General features: G+C 38.3%; 2 protein-coding genes across 4 annotated transcripts in view; one reads left to right on the top strand and one right to left on the bottom strand.

The window, feature by feature from the left end:
• The window catches only part of C26H4orf47 (chromosome 26 C4orf47 homolog), a 137,803-nt gene that overhangs the window by 39,448 nt on the left and 78,063 nt on the right, over positions 1 to 20,292 (top strand). The gene's annotated exons all lie outside the window — the stretch shown is intronic.
• The window catches only part of PDLIM3 (PDZ and LIM domain 3), a 28,836-nt gene that overhangs the window by 5,116 nt on the left and 3,428 nt on the right, over positions 1 to 20,292 (bottom strand). Inside the window, exons 2-5 of one of the 3 annotated variants that reach the window (XM_006178353.2) lie at positions 15,384 to 15,535; positions 13,651 to 13,735; positions 5,600 to 5,667; positions 604 to 867 (exon numbers count right to left, since the gene is read on the bottom strand). In XM_006178353.2, the coding sequence (XP_006178415.1) occupies positions 604 to 867; positions 5,600 to 5,667; positions 13,651 to 13,735; positions 15,384 to 15,535 (569 nt within the window). Of the gene's footprint in view, positions 1 to 603; positions 868 to 5,599; positions 5,668 to 6,038; positions 6,227 to 13,650; positions 13,736 to 15,383; positions 15,536 to 20,292 lie in introns of all 3 variants that reach the window. The other 2 variants (XM_006178354.3, XM_006178355.3) reach the window with 2 other exon arrangements.

Below are 20,292 nucleotides of genomic sequence, written 5' to 3'. Positions count from 1 at the left end.
ATCTTTGTAATTGACAATACTTGATGGCAAAATTACTTTGAACAATTATGCATAACAAAGAAGAAATCAGTCAAAATGGAGACCAGTGGAAACTAAATATCTACATTAATAGTTTGAGGTATTCACTTATAAACTCTTATTCATGGCAAACATTTTAAATGGAAAAATAATGAACCTCTCTAGAAGATGCCATTAGAAGAGAGAAGAGGTATCATCTCTTTTGAAACTTCTCTGAACCTCCCATCCCTTTCCCAGTTTTTGACCCCCCAAAGAAGAAACACAGAGTATACTAGATTGTAAATCACTTTTGAGAAGTATTGTACCACGCATAAAGTACATTGTAGTTTTTCAAAAGATATATACATTTGGCCCTTCCATGATTTCATTTTCTTGCGATCTGTCACATAAAACTCTACTTGGTTAATTTTTCAAATCACCTTTATCATTAAGCCTGGATATTTGCGATAGATCCTTAGTATTTTTTTCTTGAAAGTTCTTCACATAGCATTCTTTCAATTAAGACAGCATTTCAAGACACCAGTAAAGTTGACATTGCCCATGTGTTTAGTTAATATGCCCATGGTTCAGAAAGACTCATATTACCTCATTGAGGGTGTTTCCCCTAGAGCTGTTGAAACCTGACCCTGAAGTGTTTCCATAATATTGTCATCTGAGTACAACTGCATAGGTGTATTAAACTGAGCATGTACAATCTTCACACCCGGAAGTTCCATTTCCAAAGGAATGTTAGGGGCCATCTTAGCAGCAACTTTCAAGTCACCTGGGCAAATAGTACTAAGAGTACTGACAGAAGAAGGGGTGCTACGTCCACTGCCACCGTCAATACCGGACGGAGTACTGCATCCACTGTGTTAATGAACACGTTACACAGACGTGACACAGAAACCAGAAAGTCCAGACAGAACACAGAGAACAAGTACAGAGAGGTTAAAAGGAATTGAAGGCAAAAAGTAAGAAGTGAAGCAAATCAAATTAAAAAGAAATGTTTCTTTCTGGCTAGACTTTACTTTAAAAGGGAAGACGTTTAAAAATTCATGATTGAAAAAAGTTTAACGAAATTAGAAGTTACAGGTGATGTTGCATTTTTTGGCTCTGTTCTTCTAGACAATATGTTCTATTAGGCGAGAGTTACACATATAAAGAGTTGTGCATGAAGTAAGCGGTTCAGAGAAGTTACATTGGCTGGGCACCCTTTTACATTTCTGAGCTGCAGTATTTAAAACTGAAATTTTAATGAATGATCCTTCACAAAGAGTAACTGAATATGCAGCATGAAGATCCAATCAAATATTTAGGCTACACATTTCAAAATAAGTATTTTCAGAAATGCAATTGGGCTTTAATTGAATGGCAATAGGCAACTTGTAGGTTGTGTAATAAAGATAATGTTTCAGGACTATTTTGGAAATGTTTTATTACCATTTTAACTTTTTCTATTTTCATTCTTTTTGTGAAAACTACACTTTAAAAATTGTTCAATGATTTAATGTAGGCTCTACAAGCAGCCAATAAATGCTTGTCACCTTGAAATTAATGATTAGAGGGCAAATAAGGTGATCTCAGCCTCTTCAGATGGCACATAGGGCTAAGATATATTTCTTTTATACATAGCTATATGTAAAATTTTGTAAAGCACACATATATTTCCATGCATATTTCTCATTTCCTTTAAATACCACTTAAGGGAACTTATTAAACCATTAGAAAAGCCAGTCATGCAACTTTAAGAACAACTGCAGAAATTTCATAGTCTCTATAAACAGAATTCTCTGTGGGTAGGAGGTTAGTCACAGCTGACATGCTGATGACCAAAATGTCCTTTTTCTACATGCAGTTTAAGTTCAGCATGAGAAATTCATTTTTTGAGAAAAATTCTGAGAATATATTATATATATATATTTTAAAGCACAGTCATTTAAGACAAAGCCAAAAGAAATATTAACGTAAACTTCTATCATGCCTGCAGGTTAGTGTTGCTGTAAACTCAAGCCAGAGAACGATTTATATGGTGTGTTTATCTTGAGGTCAGTGTTCTCTTAGGGCTCAGGTATAGCCTTGTATCTGCATTTGATTTCTAGGACTGCTAATGCCAACCTCAGCCTCATACAGAGAGCAAAAACCAGAAGGACGTACTGAAAACTGATTTTGTTGGCTTCATCAGTGTTGCAGCCTGATTAGTCTGGGCAGCCCATGTCACTAAATGAATTAAACAATTTTTTTTTTGTATTGTGCTATCCAATTCAACCATCTACACAGACTAAACAAGGCAGGTAAATACAAATTTGCTCTATTACTTCCTGCCTGTTGAGAACCTGTTTGAAACTCAATCTGTAAACTGATTGATCCCATACAAAAATGTCAAGTGGTTTATTCACCATTTTCAGAGACTCCACACTATACTGGGTGCTGAAATTGACTTCATTTGGTAAAAGAACAGAAATAAAATTTCAGTTATCTGCAGTTTAGTCAGGATTATATTGATGGACCTCAGTATGGTGAAGTTTATTAAATTGTAATTTAGGGATTTGAGACACTGAGTTAAATATTGGGAGACTTGGGCTCAAAACAGTGAACTTTTCGACAAGCATTTATAACTGCTCTGAGCTTCCTGTGAGCCAGGCGTAGTGCTAGACAGAGCAGAGGCAAACTATGACCAACTCAGAACTTACAGATACCAGACATACCTTATTTTACAGTTGTGGTTAGTGTTGTCTTTTTCTGTTTTTTGTGTTCTTACATCCATGCATGCTTATGTGCATAACTTTATTTAAGCAGAGATCGTGTCTTCTGTTTCCTAATTTCTTTATCATTCTATTTAGGGCCCATGTCTAATTGAATACATAGGAAACAAACCCTAAGCAAACAAGAATTATCTTTTTATAAATTTCTGGGACAATTTTAAAAGATCTTGTGAACTCATGCTCTAAACAGAATAGTTTTCATGGACTCCAGTCACTGTGGAGATCATCATGGGTCACCATGACCTGTTCCTGTGACCTGGAAAGGTAGGTATTATCAAGATTTCTTGACGTTGACTTACTGACTTGGCAACCCCTAAGGTTGATTATACCCCCCATTACTGCTGTGCACCTGAATGGATCATTAGACAGAGAATGAATTTCCCTGGTGTGTATACAGACTTTTGGGGACATGCTTCCAGCGGGGACTTGTCCAAAAACCACTCACCAGATTGTATTTTATCATTCAGATCTGTAAAATGCCTTGTATTTATTTTTATTGATAGCTTTGACTTTAAAGATTTACATATTTTCATAGGAAAATACTGGTCTTTTAAAATGCTTCAATTTTTGGTGAAAACATTAAAAGAACCCTAGCTAGTAGTAAGACCCCACGGAGATGGACATATTAGCATCTCCAACTTACTTCAGATTCAAAAATTGTGCATTAATGGTGTAATTATTGCTTGGTAAGTAGCCACTCAAAATTCCACCTTGATGAGGAATCATTTGGTAAGAACAAGAAATTCAGAAACTTGAGCAAATAGTGAGGGGGCACGGAAGAAAGGAAGGATAGCGGAATCATTTTTACGATTTTTTAAGGTTTATGTACTGGTACCTGTTTTTTAAGCAGATCCCCTCATCCCTGTTTTTCCTCTCCCCTCTCCCAAATTCAGCTATACTGAAAGGCACTTCACAGTGACAGAATTGACTGGCTTGTCATCATCACCATGTTTGAATTGAAATGAAAATATAAAAGAAAGGCATTACATAACTGAATCTCCCTGACTTTTCCTGAATTTTTATTAATGTTGTTGGTCTTTAGCAAAAGCAAGATCTGTATTAACTGTAATGTATTATTTTATTTAAGCCTCCTAAAGTCCTAACGCTCAAGTTAGTGAACTTCCACTTATGCTAACCTCAAAAGAATGCAAGTATATCAGTTTCACTATGTTTCTTAAGGAAGATATATGTGTGTGTGTATATATATATTCAACAGTAAAAGAGCATTTTAGCTTTTATGTTTTTTAATGTTATTGAGAGTGGAGTTAGGAAGCTGTTGATTGTGGAGAAATAGAGAAAAGATGCAGAGAAAAATGGAATAGGAACAACTGAAAATGAAATAGGGAAAAACTAAGAGAAGTAAAAAAGAATTGTGTAGAACAAGTCTGAGAGAGGAATGACAGCTCCTGACTCTTCTTGCTACTCAGGAAGTACGATTAGGCACTCTTGGGATTTTATTCCTAATGAACACCTGTGGAGCATTTACTCTGTCCGAGCCTCATTTCTAGGTACTGGGGATATGATGTTTACATTCCAGTCGGGGGAGATGTACTTGGTAGTCATTGCCTTTTTTAAGCATCTTTCTCCTGCTCTTCTACTCCGTTGCTTCTTTCTGAATCTGATATCACTAAATTGCCTGGCTTATTTTGAAGTAATCCTCTGGCCCTGACTCTAGCTTATGGAAAGGTCAGCACATGGAAATCATGTATCAAGTGATGACTTACTATCTACAGCAGGCATCATAAACTAAGATGTCTGCAGGGCCCAGGAGGGTCACACGTATATGACAATGGACCAGGTGTCATAGCTTAGGAGTGCCGGGCATTCTGACAAGATGGAGAGTGGGTGTTCCATCTTAAAGCACTTAACTCAATTTAATATTTTTAAACAACAGGAGGGTTAAATAAAACACTGTGAATTGACTACCTGCAGGCCACTAATTTGAGACACCTGATGTAGATCATTATTCAGTGATTCTAACTTGTTAGGATCAATCTAGCCTAACCACCAACTTCCTTCCTCTGGGCTGACTGATGTAGCTGAGGTTAGAGAAATGGGTTTGAGGTTTCTTGAAGTCACTGTTTCATGATGTGGCAATACAGGACATTAATTTCTTCCCTCGTAAGTTGGAATTTAACTTCTGGAGAAGATCTGAACAGGATCATTGATGATCTGTTTTTCTGACTGACAGTTACCTCTGAGGATAACTGAATAAATCTCCCTCCCTCCTAACTCTTTCTTTCTTTGTACTTATTTCCCCTCAAGTGGAATAATTCCTTTTCAGGTGGCCTCTCTTCCTGTGCAAGCACCCATAAGAATGCAGATATATTTTTACGTAGAATGAGTGGGGTTACCTGGTGGGCTCTGAGGGCACAGTGAGAAGCAGGTGCTAAGATGAAATAATCAGCCTCTCAAGCACACAAAGCTCCACCAGCCTTTCCAGCTTTGTCTCCTGCTTCCTCACTCCTGACTGGGGCTGGTTTTCATTTTTGTTCCCTCTGACTGGGCCTTCCTGCCCTGGGGTAGAGTATGTCTGCCTGCCTCAAAGGTCACCGTGTTCTGGATGCGATCCTGTGAACAGCAGGGGCATTAGTTATAAATACACACGGGGATTGCATAATATTTCACAGCACTGTAATCTTGTCAGTATTTACTCTCGGAAATGGAGGTTAGTTGGCTGCTATTCTTTGCTTAGTGAGTTTGTTTCTTTTGCTTTTGAAATAAGCTTCAAAATGATAAAAGTCACTCCAAACACCTAAGAGTTACATTGCATGGTGCTTAGCAGGATTTGTTAAAGAAGCATGCACTTCAAACTTCACAGTCTTAAAGCTTATGACCTGCTTCGGCCTGGGATTATGAAAGGTTTGGGCCGAACATTGTGCTTGTGTTCAAAGTAGTTCACATCCTGTAAAGACAAAGGGTTAAAAAAGTCCCTCAGTGGAAGATTAATGCATATACTTATATTTTAGATTAAATTAAACAGTAACTGTACAGAAAGGATTATTTACCACCAAATATTGACATGGCTAAGAAGGGTGATGATGGAACCAGAGCGATTTCTTCCTTTTAACCATCTATTCACTAAATGTTCGGTAACTGGCGGACTGGACTCCAGAACATTAGAACCATGTTCTAGATGCTTGTCTTTAAAATAAAAACCTGATGGTGCCTTCAGGAAAGTAAAAATAAAACAGCAAGAGCTGGACTTTTGAAAGGAAAAGAAGTCGCACTATCACCGTTAAAACATGGTGGCCAGAAACCAAGTCGAATACTTACTTTTGAGGTGAACTAGGAATGAGACCCCGCAGCTGTCCGTGAAGCGCATCTTGTATATTGCTAGTTGAATAGAGCCCAATGGGTGAGTTATAGGAAGCGCTCACTACCTGTCTTTTGTCATCAATGTTTGCTGCTGCAACAAAAGGCTGGGCCCTTCTGTTGTGCGCGGCACCAATGGGTCTGAACTCCTGTACAATGGCAGACAAAATACACAGAGCCACAGAATGCACGACAAAGCCATTAATGCAGACCGACAGCATCGCTCTTGTTAATCAAGGCTTCTTTACCCACTACGAGATTAATGGCCGGGTAAAAGGAGGACACCATTCTCCGTGAACTGTACACGTGCTGTATTCATCCTTCAGATGTTAAGGTGCAAAGGGATTGATTGACCTTACTTAAAATATTATAAAATAATTTGAATATTATACCTTTTGTCTGCTCCCTAATGCCTTCTTTTGACTTTTAAGACATTCTCACAGGACTCATTCGAATACAGAAATTTTGTGTCAGAAATGAGATTTTTGGCTTAGAAAAATGATTCTACTTGACATTTTCTCAAGTAGGAATTACATATGCTTTCTCCTCTATTAACGTTTCCCCCATTGTAGGAAATGGGAGAATAAAACCATCAGAAAGGGAATGAACATTTATGAGTAACTGGACTGAATCATTTTAAATAATCCACATTTTTCTGATTTTTTTCTTAATACCTATGACAAAAAACAAAATTCTTAATTTGCATTAAGATATAACCTTAAATTTAGAAAAAATAATAAGAGTTAAACGACTTTTTCTTTTTGAAAGCAGAATAACATATATAGAAATGCCTCCCTTTTTATTGTGATGATTTCATGTTGTGTGTTTATGTTTACTCTAGTCCCAAAAAGACTTAAGCAATTCCCAGCAATTCAGAGATAGCGAATGTATGATTCACAAAAGAATTTTTGCTTTATGGGGAAAAGGCCCAAACTTCAGTCCTAAACTCTGAGTTTGAAACATACCTGAATGATCTGAAACTCTATATTATTATCTTTTAATGTAGTGATCAAGTTTTCCAATTTTTATGTAGATTTATAATTTTGTAAAGTCACTAATTTTTTTCTCCTCCAAGCAACGGAAGAAAACCAAGAGGGAATGCTAAAACACACATGAGTTGATTCCCTTTCCAAATCTTTTCATTTGGCAGAACTGGTAAGATAAATCTTTACAGTATTTTTCAATCACACATTCACATCAACTTCCTTTACTTAGTGACTCTGCCACCAGTGTTTCAAACAGATCTCAAATACTACACACATTTATGATGATTTGAAATGTTAATGGAGACTGTTTTTTTTAAAAATAAAAAGATCTTAGACTAGTCTTGTTCGTATCATTTTTTTTCTTCCTGTCATTTTAGAGAGTGAGTTGTGGGATGGTGCTTTTTAGAAAAGAGATTATATCCATTTCTTAGGGGTGGAACCAGAGTTTTGTGTTGCGACTCTTGTGCAGGAGAACACCAGCAGCTTCCTCGGGGACTCAAGCAGCGAGGTGCTTCCTTTTGGTTCTCCTGGGCAGGCAGTCATCACACATACTCCCTGCTCCCCCACCTAGGTCTCCTGGCAAAGCCCTCTTACAGTTACAATGAGGCAAATGGGGTGCAGCTTCAAACACTAGCCCTGCTGATTCTTGGACTCCAGCTGCCCCAAATCTCATGGCACCTGAAAATCTGTGATGTGATAAAGAGGAGCTTTCCTCTCCTCAACCTTGGACAGCATGTTTTAACAGCTTCCTGAACTTGAAAGGAAGGCCTGGGTTGAATACAATAGCCGATGAGGTTATAATATGATTGAATTGGCTAATATCTTATGGATTCTTTTTATTTTTTTCCTCCACAATAATGGTTCATTGCCTAAGAGTCGGTTGGGTGACAATGTAGTTGCTGATATTAGGTAGCAGAATGACTGAAACAACCACATGTGGCTTTAGAAAAATGCTGAATCCCAGAACATGTGAAAACGTGTGTAGTCAAACATTCATATAGTGGTACAGACTGATAGTTTTGGCTGATTTAATAATGAATTTGGATTGGCTGTGTTTTATGATTAATTGTTATGATTAGCTATTATTACGGCATGAAAAATGTGAATGGGAAATAATCGTAAGTAATGACAACGGCCATGATTCAAAGCTTTGTTACTCTTTGGGATATGAAAGAAGACAGAAGGTTAATCGCCTAATTTAGTTTTGGTGGATTATATATATAAAATCTCTCAGGTTAATTAATAGAGTAAATCAGGCAGTACTGAAGGACTCAAGGTTTGTGGAATTTATCTTTTTTTTTTTTAAAGATAAGTATGATATGCTTTAAAGAACTTGATGTATAGAATTGGATTTACAAAGATCAGTTAACATAATATGATGGCTTTATGGGGGCAAAATCTGATGCTCTTATTTCTTCTTAGTCTTAAAATGATACACATGAATAGCAACTATCCTGTAAATGAGGCATCTTCTCTGAAAATATTTGTGCGGTTATAATCTCTAGTAGTACTTCTAAAAAGCAGCACACAAGTTAATCAACTCCAAGCTTTTTCTTTGCCATTTTCAGTTTTAGTTACCGCAAAGGTCACAAAAGTGTAATTTGTTAAAAAAAAAAAACACGAAAAACCTCTATTTTCTACTCAGATCATAAAAGGAAGTGTTTCTAACACAGGCTTCGAACATTTGTATTCAGGCTTTGCAAAGCATTAGTTTATGGGCTGCTGGAGTCATTCCATAAAAGCACAATGAAGTGTATACACTAAAGGTAAACAAAAAATTTAAACATGTCACGGAGAGGCAACATTCTATCCAAGTCTTACATCACTGTTGATGGTCAAACAGAATCAAAAGACAAAGCCAATTAGAAGTTTGCTGTTCCACTTTATTCCTTTTTATTTTTTCTTGGAAAATGATTAGTAATGGAAAATACTGGTAAAAAAAATTATATAGCAGTTAATACAGTCCAGCTCTTGTGTTTATTCTACCCAGACAAAAGCATCCAAGTGATTCTTCTCTCTTAGGAATTCAGTAAGTAATCATTGTAATTAATTAGATTTTAAAATATTATTTTTAAATGTTAGGAGCTCATATTAAGGAATAATATTTTGAATTCATGAAATGCTAGCACTGCCAGAGTAAAAGCTAAGTAACTTGACAGAGATCAATTGACATCAGGGAGAATGCAGCTCTTGACAACAATCTCCCAAGTCCTTGAAACGACCTCAGCAATGACATCATTCAAAGACGTTTCACCTTTCAATTTCTTACTTGGATAAAGATTCAGTCTGAGAACTGAGGCACTTACTAACAGAAACAACATGTTTGATACATGTGTGATAATATGCAGATCTGTTTATTTATAAGAAAAATGGTGGTGAAATAAGGGAAACAAACTCTATCAAGTGATCATATCAAGCCAAACTGAGGAGATGGTTATATTTAATCATGTTTGGAATTTGTGAGCAATCCCTTCCCCCCTCTCATGCTCACCCCTCAGATGAAAAGTCACCCGTATCATTGTTTTTTCTTCAGTGATCTGTTTCAAGTGTTTCCCCATATCTCACTGGGGAAGAGTGTGGGGAAAAGGGGATTTTATGAAAACTTGTTTTGTGTAGGCTGCTGTCCAGTTCTCAAAACAGTGTAAAGTTATTTTATGAAAATAGGACAACTTTAACCCACACCCCACCTGACTGTGCATGCAATATATCTTTATTATCAAATCTTTCATGGAAAGGATGCAGTCTTTTATATGGAGATGGAAACAACTATTTTCTCATTTAGAAAACAGCATTTTTATTTCTGAAAAATATATTTTCCTGTCTTGTGATAAGTACTTTATGATCTTGAGTTGTTCAGCGAATATTAAATAAAGGCGAGGGGAATGTTTTATTGGAGAATGTAAGCATTAGAGAGGGACAAAGAACTCTAACACGTACCTTTAGTCTAGAGTAATGCTTTGTGTAAAAAAATGCACCTGTCTGCTCACGGGCCAAGTTCTGAATTGTATGGAAGTTTATTCAATGGCTGGGGATTGATCTAAACAATCTGTAAGGTTTCTTTTAACCCTAAGATTTGAGTCTAAATTCATAAAATCAAAATTTTAGCTATTTAATAATAGCATGGAAAAGTAAAAACTCTAGATACTAAGATTTTATGTCATTTATTACTGTAACTGTGTAAGAAAATGTCCCCAAAGCCTAAACCTATTCCTAGGGAAAAAACTGGAAAAAAATACACTAACATTTCATTATTTGTGGTTGGGCTTGGATGGTAGGATATAATCTTTTTTCCCCAATGAGTATGTATTGCTTTTAAAATGAAAGAGTATTTTATTCCATTAGCAAACGTCATATAACTTATAACAGAAGTTTGACTTGGGTTGAGAAATGAGACCTCAAATATTGTATCACTCAATGGCATTTGAAAGATTTAATGACATCTGTTTTTCAGCCTGACACACCTTTGTTGTCCAGAAGGGGTTGGCTTTATTTGTAGGGTTCTGTTTTGGGGAAAGAAAAAGAACCTCTCTTTGTAGGACCTCTCTTTGCATAGCTTTGTATTACTTTTTTTCTAAAAAGGAATATAAACATAACCACAGTTTAGCCTTTCTCCAATCTCAGTCTACAAGTTAAATTCACTGTTTGATATTTACCACTGCATTTTGTTCTAGTTTATGCTGTAGGATTTTCAGATAGGAGAGGCTGTGCTGACATTTAGCTGTGTCGTATAGGGAAGGTCTGTCCTGAAGTGCCAAGTTACGTGCACTGGTCTTGCAGGAATCTGGCCTGAGGTTCATAAGGAGTAGGAATATTTTGGTCCTTGAGGGGAAGAACTGAAATGGTTCTTATTCCTGAGCCTTTCAAACACTGGCCTCTTGGAGAGGGTGCAAGTAAGAATTAGTCATGACTCAAACTAATGGAATGTTCAGAGGCTCCATCTGACCAAGTTCTGTAGCCCTTAACCCAATCTTCACCCTTTTAAAAAAAAAAACAAAAACAAAACCGTTCCCATTTTTTATCTTTTTCCTGTTTGTAGTATCATAAATACCCATATTGTCTAACTGCAAAATGCAGGACACGTGGGCTAATAAATGACTGACAAGTGGCCGGAGTATTTAAAATTTAGATTATCTTCTAAAATCAATTCTTAGAATAACCATAGTCATAAATTAATACTCATAGGTCTACAAAAGGGGCCTCCTCTAGAGTAAAGCCCAGACAGGTGCCTTGAAACTCCAACTCTGGACCAGAGACATTAGCAAAACCCAGGCTCCCGTGATGCTCTGGCTCACCCTGTGCCTAATGAAATCCGTACGTGCTGAGTCGCCCACATGCTGGAGTGGAAACTGCAATGTGATCAGTGATCACTGGGGATTTGGCACTTTGGTCAAATATGTGTCCCATATTTTAGCATCTCATATTGATGAAGTTGGGTTTAAAAAAATTAGGAAAAAAATTTGAATGGAAATGTGCAAAAGGTGCAGTCCAATTTTGGATGTGTACACTATATAGAAAAGCAAATTCAGAATTCTATCCAATTTGTCATAGTGATAATCAGAGATTGGGGGAGGGTCAATATATGTGTATATGTGAGCCTTAAATTTATTTCCCTTTTTTGTTTTTTAAAGCACCACATGGTCTCTTTTGCTCCCGTGATGCCTCTAAGTGATGAACTGCTGAGGGTTAGAGGAAGCAGGCGGATTGGGCATTACTGCCACGGGCTGTCTGCAAATGACAGCTCTGCCTGGAGAACTGTTCTGCCTCCTTCTTCTGGTCTCTCCTTCCATCCGAGAGGATGCTTAGAGGTGTCACTCACCCATCTACCTCAGATGCGGGGTAAGCCACCACCAGGTTGCAGGTCCCTTCTCCCTGCACTGACTGCCTGTCTCGTCCCTTTTACCTCGTACTCACCCACCCTGAAGAGCAGAGCTCTCACCTGAAGGGCCGCCGCAGCCTTCAGGATCACTCTGCTGTGCACGCAGCCTCTGGGGGCGGTGGCAGAACCCCAGCCTGAGAGTATGTCCCCACGGCTGCCATGTTAGAACTGTTTCTCTTTAGGGCCTCCGGTTCTTTTCATTCATTCGTCAGCTGTTTAATGAGCGCCTGCTGTGTGCTACACCTGGGGTAACTCAGAGTACGAGCAGACACACCAGCTCCGCCTTCGTGATTGTCCTTATCTTACTCAGTTTGAAGCCCTTCTCCCCCTTTTGCTCTGAGTGGCTTTTAGGCTCACGCTCTTCTCTCCCTCCAGTAAAAAGTCTCGGACAAGGATCTGATAAACTCGTTCCCTCTGAAAGTTGAAGTATGTTTCTTCTCCTGGGGTTGGGGGGGTTTGTATTTGAGCTGATGATAAAGTTTTCATCCAGAGTAATATGTAATGCCCCGTGGAGAGCAGTGAGGAAGACGTTTCTGGTCTCCAGGAAGCTCTGTCTCACTGTTAGGAAAGGCCAGGAGGCCTTCTGAGCACCGCCTGGTGAGAGGGGTGCCGTACCCAGTGATCACGACAGAGCCCACCTGACTGAATATCTCTATGAGCAATTCAGTGTGCCAAATTATTGTTCTATATTATTTTATTGAAATCTTTGAGAAGCCCTGTAAGACACATGTACATATGTATCCTACATGTATTTTACTAAGAAGGAAATGAATGGAGGCTGATGGAGACAGTGAAAAACCTGAAGGACAGTTTCAGGAGTCGGTGTTCCTGAAAGGGGAAACCTTGCTGAAGCATAAATTAGAACCATATTTTCAGTTCATTTTCATTAGTTGAACTCTGGGGATATATAATTAGCTTAGCAGGGGTGCTTGTTTAAAAAGGGGTATTCAATTTATATATCTCTGTCTCTCTAAACTTGGGGAGCTTCTGACCAAGGAGAGGTTCAAAAATCCTTTTATTGATTATATTTTCCATATGGCACAATGGAGGTTTGGTTTAATTTCAGTTTTTTTGGAGCTTTTGAAAGTAGGCATAGTCAGGTCAGCATCAGAGTGTTAGATTAATTTAGCTTCGTAGATAGAGTTGCCTCAAGGGAAGATCCTTTATCTTTTGTAATTCAGCTGCACAGGCAGAATATCATCATGATTACATAATGCAAAACTCTTTCCCTAGAGTCAGCTTAATTACAGAATGCCAGAACTGATCATCAAAGAAGGATGTAAAATAAGATCTGGGTGAAGACCTTGAGGAATTGAAGTTCACGATAACTATAAGATTAGAGACACCTGTTTCAAATGAGAGACCCTATTTTTTGTTTTGCTTTAACATCTTAAATTTCTTGGATTAACTCATGGTCATTTGGCAAAAGTCCATCATAGGAAAATGAAAAAATAAGCAGACTCTACGTGGATATAGCCACATTTTTCCTGATGAGAATCTGTTTGTCTTTGAACAAGATGTTTGCCTAGGCATACATCTCTTTTTTCTTGATGTAGGATGGCATGGATAATGTAAATTAATCTCAGAGAGTAAAGATAGCTACTTCATCTGGTGGCTTATTCCAGTTTTTTCTATTTGTCACTTTTTCCTCTTGGAGGGCATCATTTAAAAGGAAACGTAATGTGAACACCATTTACTCCAAAATTCATACCTGTGGTTCTGATTCTAAGTTGATTTTGAAAGGATGAGCCTTCCCATCTTCAGATACCTGTGGAGACCATAAGCGAGTGTCCGCCCTGTAAATAAAATAAAGTTTATAAACCCCCAAATTCTAATGGCACTTCCAGTTTGAGATACTTTAATTGCCTATGTTTGTGAAAATACTATCAACCCTTGATAAAGGCAAAAGCAATATTCCTTGCTCATTATCCTGTACTCTCTCATCTAATTAGTCTTATGTTTTCAGTGTACTTTTGGGAAGGCTCGAATTGATCAGAATTGCCTGGAGGACTGCGATGGGCTGAATGTTTGTGCCCCCTGCACCCCCCACCCCATTCACGTGTTGAAATCCTCCTCCCCAGTGTGACGGCATTTGGAGGTGGGGTCTTTAGGAGGTAATTAGGGTTAGATTAGGTCATGAGAGTAGGGCGCTCATGGTGGGATTAATGCCTTTATAAAAAGAAGAGGCCTGTGATCTCTCTTGCTCTCCTCTGTGTGCACATACCAAGGAGGGCCATATGAGGACTTGACCGGGAAAGGGGTTCTCACGAAGAACCCAACCATGCTGGCTCCCTGACCTTGGACTTCCAGCCTCCATAACTGTGAGAAATAAATGTTTGCTGTTTAAACCATCCAGTCTGTGGTGTTCACTTATAGCATCTGGAACTGACTGAGGCAAGGACATTGTACCGTTTCTGGAGGAAGTGGTCTCCGGCGCATGTGGGAAGCAGTACAGGAGAGGGAGATTCGGGAGGCATGCCCTGCAGACAGATGACCCCAGGGCAAGCTCCTTAGGTCTCCCCTACTTCCCTCCTAGCCTACCCAGGGCGCCACAGGAGGCAGTGAGTGATTTGCCAGGTGGATTTGCCGTTGGCATGAAGAAAATGTGCTTTGTCCAGCCTTTCTCATGTATCTACTTGGGATCGTGTGGCTCTTAAGAAACTGTGTGCTTGGCAGGATCACAGGTTATGCAGAGATGGGGAAGAGTCAGTTTCACCCCATGGCATGGCAGAGTGGCTGATGGGTTGTGCCTTCTGTACCACAGCAGGGAAAACTGCGAATACAGCAGCAACAGAATCAACACACTAACAACGCTGTAACAAATCATTATTTTCACAGCTCAGTTTCAGATCTGATGGCAATAGATCAGGTTCAATTTCCTAATACTGTTTTTGGTCAGAAATGTCTCATTGTCTGAAACCCTCATGTGCACATACACTCTCACACCTTGTGAGATTCTTCTAGGCTGAATTCAGTACAAAAAAGCCAATGGCATAGAGGATATTAGCAACCAATTTTTAACATGATCACATTTTGGGAAGCATGAGATTCTTTCAGGAGCATTTCTAAATTCCATTCCATTCTCTACCATGTTTAGAACAGCAGTATAACTAACGCGACATGCTGTTCCGTGTTTTTATGGCCAATACCTTTAATGGTTCTATTTTCATTGTCAACTAACTGGGTTAGTAGAGGGAAAAAAATTCTTTCAGCTGCTTTCAGTATTCTGACATTCCAGAGCATTCTTTTTAGAAATCATTTGTTAACAGCTACTAGACTGACTGACTTCAGTGAAGAACAAACCAAAGTGGCTGATATATTAAAAAGCCAGTCAGAATTCTGGGTCCTGTGATACTCCTCAGTGGGAGGATGAATCATTTATAGTTCTGATTCAGGTTCTCCTGCAAAACAGATCAAATTTTAACACCATTAATTAAAGAGCACCTGTCAATTTTGAGACACAGCTGGTGTGCTGCTGCTTTAATCCTGTCCTGTGCATCAGCATGAGTCATGGACTCTGTACCGAAGCCATCAATAGCCAGGATGACATCTCCAGGAGACAGGTTGGCAGCTGCCGCCTTGCTGCCTGGAGTGATCTGGAAGAAATCATCGCACATTTTAAAATCAACATCCTGCAATATCTTGAGTTTTGTGCCTGGCATTTGTATTTAACCTTGGTAACATTTTATATGTTTTATTGGTTAGGAAATATTAAATTTAACTTAAAATAACTCTTAATTGATCAATTCTGTTATCTCTATTTTCTCATTATGTGAATTAATTTATTTCTTACTAACCATATTTACTCTACCATGTATCTCTTCTTCTCTTTTAAAACATCTTCCATAACTCCCTGTTTGAATCATATTTTCTTTGGTTTAAACAAAATAATTTGTTTTTTAGTGTTTCTTTGTCACCTAGAATTCTCTATTTGGGAATAGAAGTATACTACATTTGGGGAGCTTTTATATTTGAATTGAAACTGCTTCAGCATCCCTGTCATGCCCCTGGGATGTAGAAAGCTCAGAAGAGAATCAATCCCTCTTGTGTTAAAAAGAAGAAGCCAGCTAATACGCAAAATTATAACTTCCCTGGACTCTTCAGACAGCTGAAGTTATAAGGCAGTCAACTAGCTTGGAATGGAAGGAAAGATAGGAGCTTCCAAGGAAAGACGAGATGTAAGTGTGGGCTCACCTGTATCAGAAAATAGAAGATGAAGACACCATACTACCTGTTAAGAAGAATTCACTAAAATTCTGAACAAATTGCTAGAGGCCAAGTGTGAGTTAAATATTCAGAGTTTAGAACCCCTGGGAACCGCAGACACGAGGGAAATTTGTATCCATGCGCAGCTCTTCTCCATGAATGGAGAACAGATGGAACAAATAGAAAACAACTATAACAAGATGATAGCTTTTTAATTAAACCATACCAGTAATTACATTAAATGTAAATGACCTAAAAACACATCACATTCTGTTTTTTAACAGAGATTGTCAAACTAGGTAGGAAAAAAAAAAAGCAAGATCTGATTTGATGCTGTCTGCAGAAATTCACATGGGTTTTTTTGGGGGGGGGGATATGAGGAATGGTATGGGAAATGATATGGGAAAAATATGGTTGTTAAATGTTTAGAAAATAGGAAATCTGAAATTATTTCAAGTTATTTCAATAAATACATGTTGAGTATACCATTAATTATTCTTTTGATTGCTACACCTGTTCCCATTTTTTCTGGGTAAATCCCAACTATTGACAAGTCCCTAATAGTCCTCACCTGGTCTTATGCTGCCTGCTTCTCTACTATCACTTCATACCCTTCCTCCTCCCCTCATCCACTGCTCCATAGCTAGTCTGAATTCCTTTTTGTTCCACAAATAGGCCAAGCTTGCACCCTCTTCCAAGCTTTGCACACACTGTTACTTGGGCCTTAAATGTTCCCCCTACTCTTCACCTGGTTGGTCTTTCTCATCCTTGAGGTCTAGGCTTAAAGGTCATGCTCTCAGAGAGACCTCCCCAGACATCTGATGTAGCTTCTCTAGCCCCTCCCCATCGTTCTTCACTGTTACCTGTTCTTTGCCTTTATGAAGACAATGTGTACTCTCATGTTTGTTTTTTCACTTGTGTATTGTCTGTCTTCCCAACCAGAAGTTCTTGAGGATATCCATAATATTATGTATATTCCTGATGCTTCACACAATAAATTCAGTATTTGTAATCAATGAATAATTCTTTGAAAAATGAATGAAAAGGACATTTAAATCAGAGCTTGTGAAATGAAAAGAACTAGTCCTTACATACCCAAAGATTATGGCTACTACTGTCAACTTGCCATTGTTTCTTTTGCTAGTTCCCACTATTTAGAGCAGAATAACATGTAAGACTTGACTCCAGGAATAAACTAGGTCATTCCTAATGTTAAACTTGAGGATCATTAATTCATTGTTTGTCTATTTGCTTAATTTGCAAATGATTGATTTGATTTAACCTCGTGGCTCTAAGAAAGATCATGATAATTTTCCCGTTTGGACAGTTGATGGGAGCTGGATGAAGATAACTGAGGATTATTACGTTCAGCTTTGGGAGGCATTTCATAGGTGTTTTTGCATTTAGAAATTCTCCCAGACTCAGAACTGTTAGAAGAATAAAAGTTTCCATCTCTAATATGAGTTATAGTGATAAAAATAACCTTAAACTTCTAATTTCCTCTAACTATAGTTTGTCAAAATCAGTACAATCTATTTTTAAACGTCTAAGACCAGTGTGCTATTTGTTGAGTTAAAACATGAGAAAGCATGGTTCAATGTGTTTGCTTTTAAAGCCTCACCTAGCTTTTCTAATATCCTTGAATTTGATTTCTATTTGACACTCGATCTTGGTTTAGAAAACCTAAGTATTTCTTAGCTGTGATTAGGATGAGTGGAAGGAAGGGTTTTGTGTGTATCTGTCTATATAAATTTTAACCAGAGGCATTTTGTGTGCTGAACTTAGATACTGAATATTACTAAATTTTATTCACAGCTTTAATACGGAAGTTAATAACACTGTCTTATATTTACCCAAAAGATTACATTTGCAAAGCGCTTTCTAATAACTTTGACCATTGCAACCACTCTAAGACAGGCTGGACGTAGAAGGTTGCTTCTGTTTTTCAGAGGTGAAGTGACTAAGGAACTTGCGGCTTCTCACTAAGGTGGGAGCAGCTGTACGGCTATGTCGCTGGCAGTTTCATTAGTCAAATAGGAAACCAGTGGTTGATAGTGGTGGCCAGAACCAACTTCTGACCTTGCGTCCAACCTGGCCACTGATGTCCCGGGACCTCCAAGGTGGGAGTTGATAAGAAAGAAAATAGTATTTAGAGAGAGGGCTGAGAGAGAAGGAGAACACATGTTCTTTCACTTCTTCCTGAGTCTCACGCACAGCGAGGCTAGTGATCAGCAAATGACCACTAAGATGGCCTGGTTTTAGTAAGTTAAACTCTCTGTTTAATCATAAGGATATATTAGTTCTCAGCTTTATTTTATATTATGACTTTATTATATTATTACTTTTTATTTTATTTCTGTTGCTTGATCTTATTGCTCACAGTTTATTTTTTAACATGTTTTTCCAAATTAGGAGAAGAGAGACTAAAATAAGGCAAAGAGGTTTTCAGTGGGTTTATTATTCAGATTCATTAGGGTTTCAAATATCAAAAGCATTAGAGAGATCTTTGGAAATAGCACTGCCATTCATCACTTAGCACATGGTTTCAAACTTGTCTGATTAGGAGAATCGTGGGGAATCTTTGCTTAACAAAGTTCCCAGTCCCACTCTAATGCCTGGAATCAGGAATTAGAAACTCTAGCAGAAGAACTAGGAAATTTAGATTTTTAACAAGTGCCTCAGATGATTTCCGTTATTCACATCAGCCTATTACTTGGGTCCATTTGGGAAAAACGAATTTAAATTACAGGTGAAGCATCTATAATGACCTGTTAACTGTGGGAGACATGAGGGAAGTCCAAGATGTGGCCCTGATGGAATGTCTATGTGAAGAATAAAAATGATTGAAATAGTCACAGAGCAAGACAGTTATGGCTGTGGGGTGGAATATACTTGTGGGATGTATGAATGTTAGGAACAGATGTCAGCGTTGCAGACAGGTCTGGAACAAAATTAAAAATGGTTGGCCCTCCCAATCTGCAGGTTTTGCATCCAGGAGTCAAGCAACCGAGGGTTGAAAATATTTGGAAAAAAAATCCCAGAAATTTCCAAAAAGCAAAACTTGAATTTGCTGCATGCCAGCAACTATTTACATAGCATTTACATTGTGTTGGGTATTATGAGTAATCTAGAGATGATTCAAAGTGGAGGACACACGTAGGTTTATATTCAAATTCCATTTTATATAAAGGACTTGAACATCCTGGGGTTTTGGTATCCTCAAGGGAAGGGCTAGGGGGTTGGGAGGGTGGGGTGGGTATAAGGGTGGGGGTTTTGGAACCAATCCCCCAAGGATACTGAGGGCTACCTGGGAGAAGATTGCATTCAACGGTAAATATTTCTTTCTAAAAGTTCAAATTTCAAATATATATTAAAGAACTATACTTTTCTATGTTAAACCCTGCAAAACTTAAGAATACACTAGCATTTTCTTTGTTGGTACCCAGGTCCATGAAGCAGGAACTGAGTGGGAAGGGACATGCTGGCATCCGATGTACACAGCGATTTTACATCGTGTACACAAAAGAAGCTTGTACTTTATTACAAATTGGACAATTTGTGAAAACAAACCATCTGTAACTTGGCTGAGATAGTAGATCCACCTTCTGGGTGGTCCTAACACTTAAGAAAGAGACTCCTTAGGACCTTCTTGCCAGAAAAAGAACAGCTTCTCACTTAGAGATGTGAACCTTAAACTTTATTCTATGAAATGCTGGCCAGTTGTACATAGTGTTTGCCATAATAGCTCCCTCCCCTGCACTGAACATCCATCCACAAGTTAAATTTATATCACGGGAAGTATAGCACACCCTTGCCTAGAAACTGCTTTCCTAAAAATTGTATCACAACCAATGGCTCAGCTTTTTGGGGGAGAATGTCTGGTGTTTGGTTTACCTTACTTCTCATGGTTTTTTATGATACAAAGTTTCACCCCACTGGATTGTAAACAACTATAGGGTGAGGACCCTTTGTCCTCATTTTGTGAATTGTAATTTCAGCTAATGGAGAGTTGTGTTGGTAAACCCCTTCCCCAGAAGACGGTGGAGCCGAGGACCACCGTCGAGGAGCACTGCTCTAGTCTGCTTTTGTAGAGTGTGAGGAGAGGAAGGGAGGGCATTGCTTGTAGGACAAAAACTGATTTAATTGA

This window comes from Camelus ferus, chromosome 26 (genome assembly GCF_009834535.1).
Source record: "Camelus ferus isolate YT-003-E chromosome 26, BCGSAC_Cfer_1.0, whole genome shotgun sequence".
In the NCBI taxonomy this organism is placed as follows: Eukaryota; Metazoa; Chordata; class Mammalia; order Artiodactyla; family Camelidae; genus Camelus; species Camelus ferus.
The sequence above is the reverse complement of the archived record's forward strand: the minus strand, read 5'-3'. Positions and strand labels throughout refer to the sequence as shown.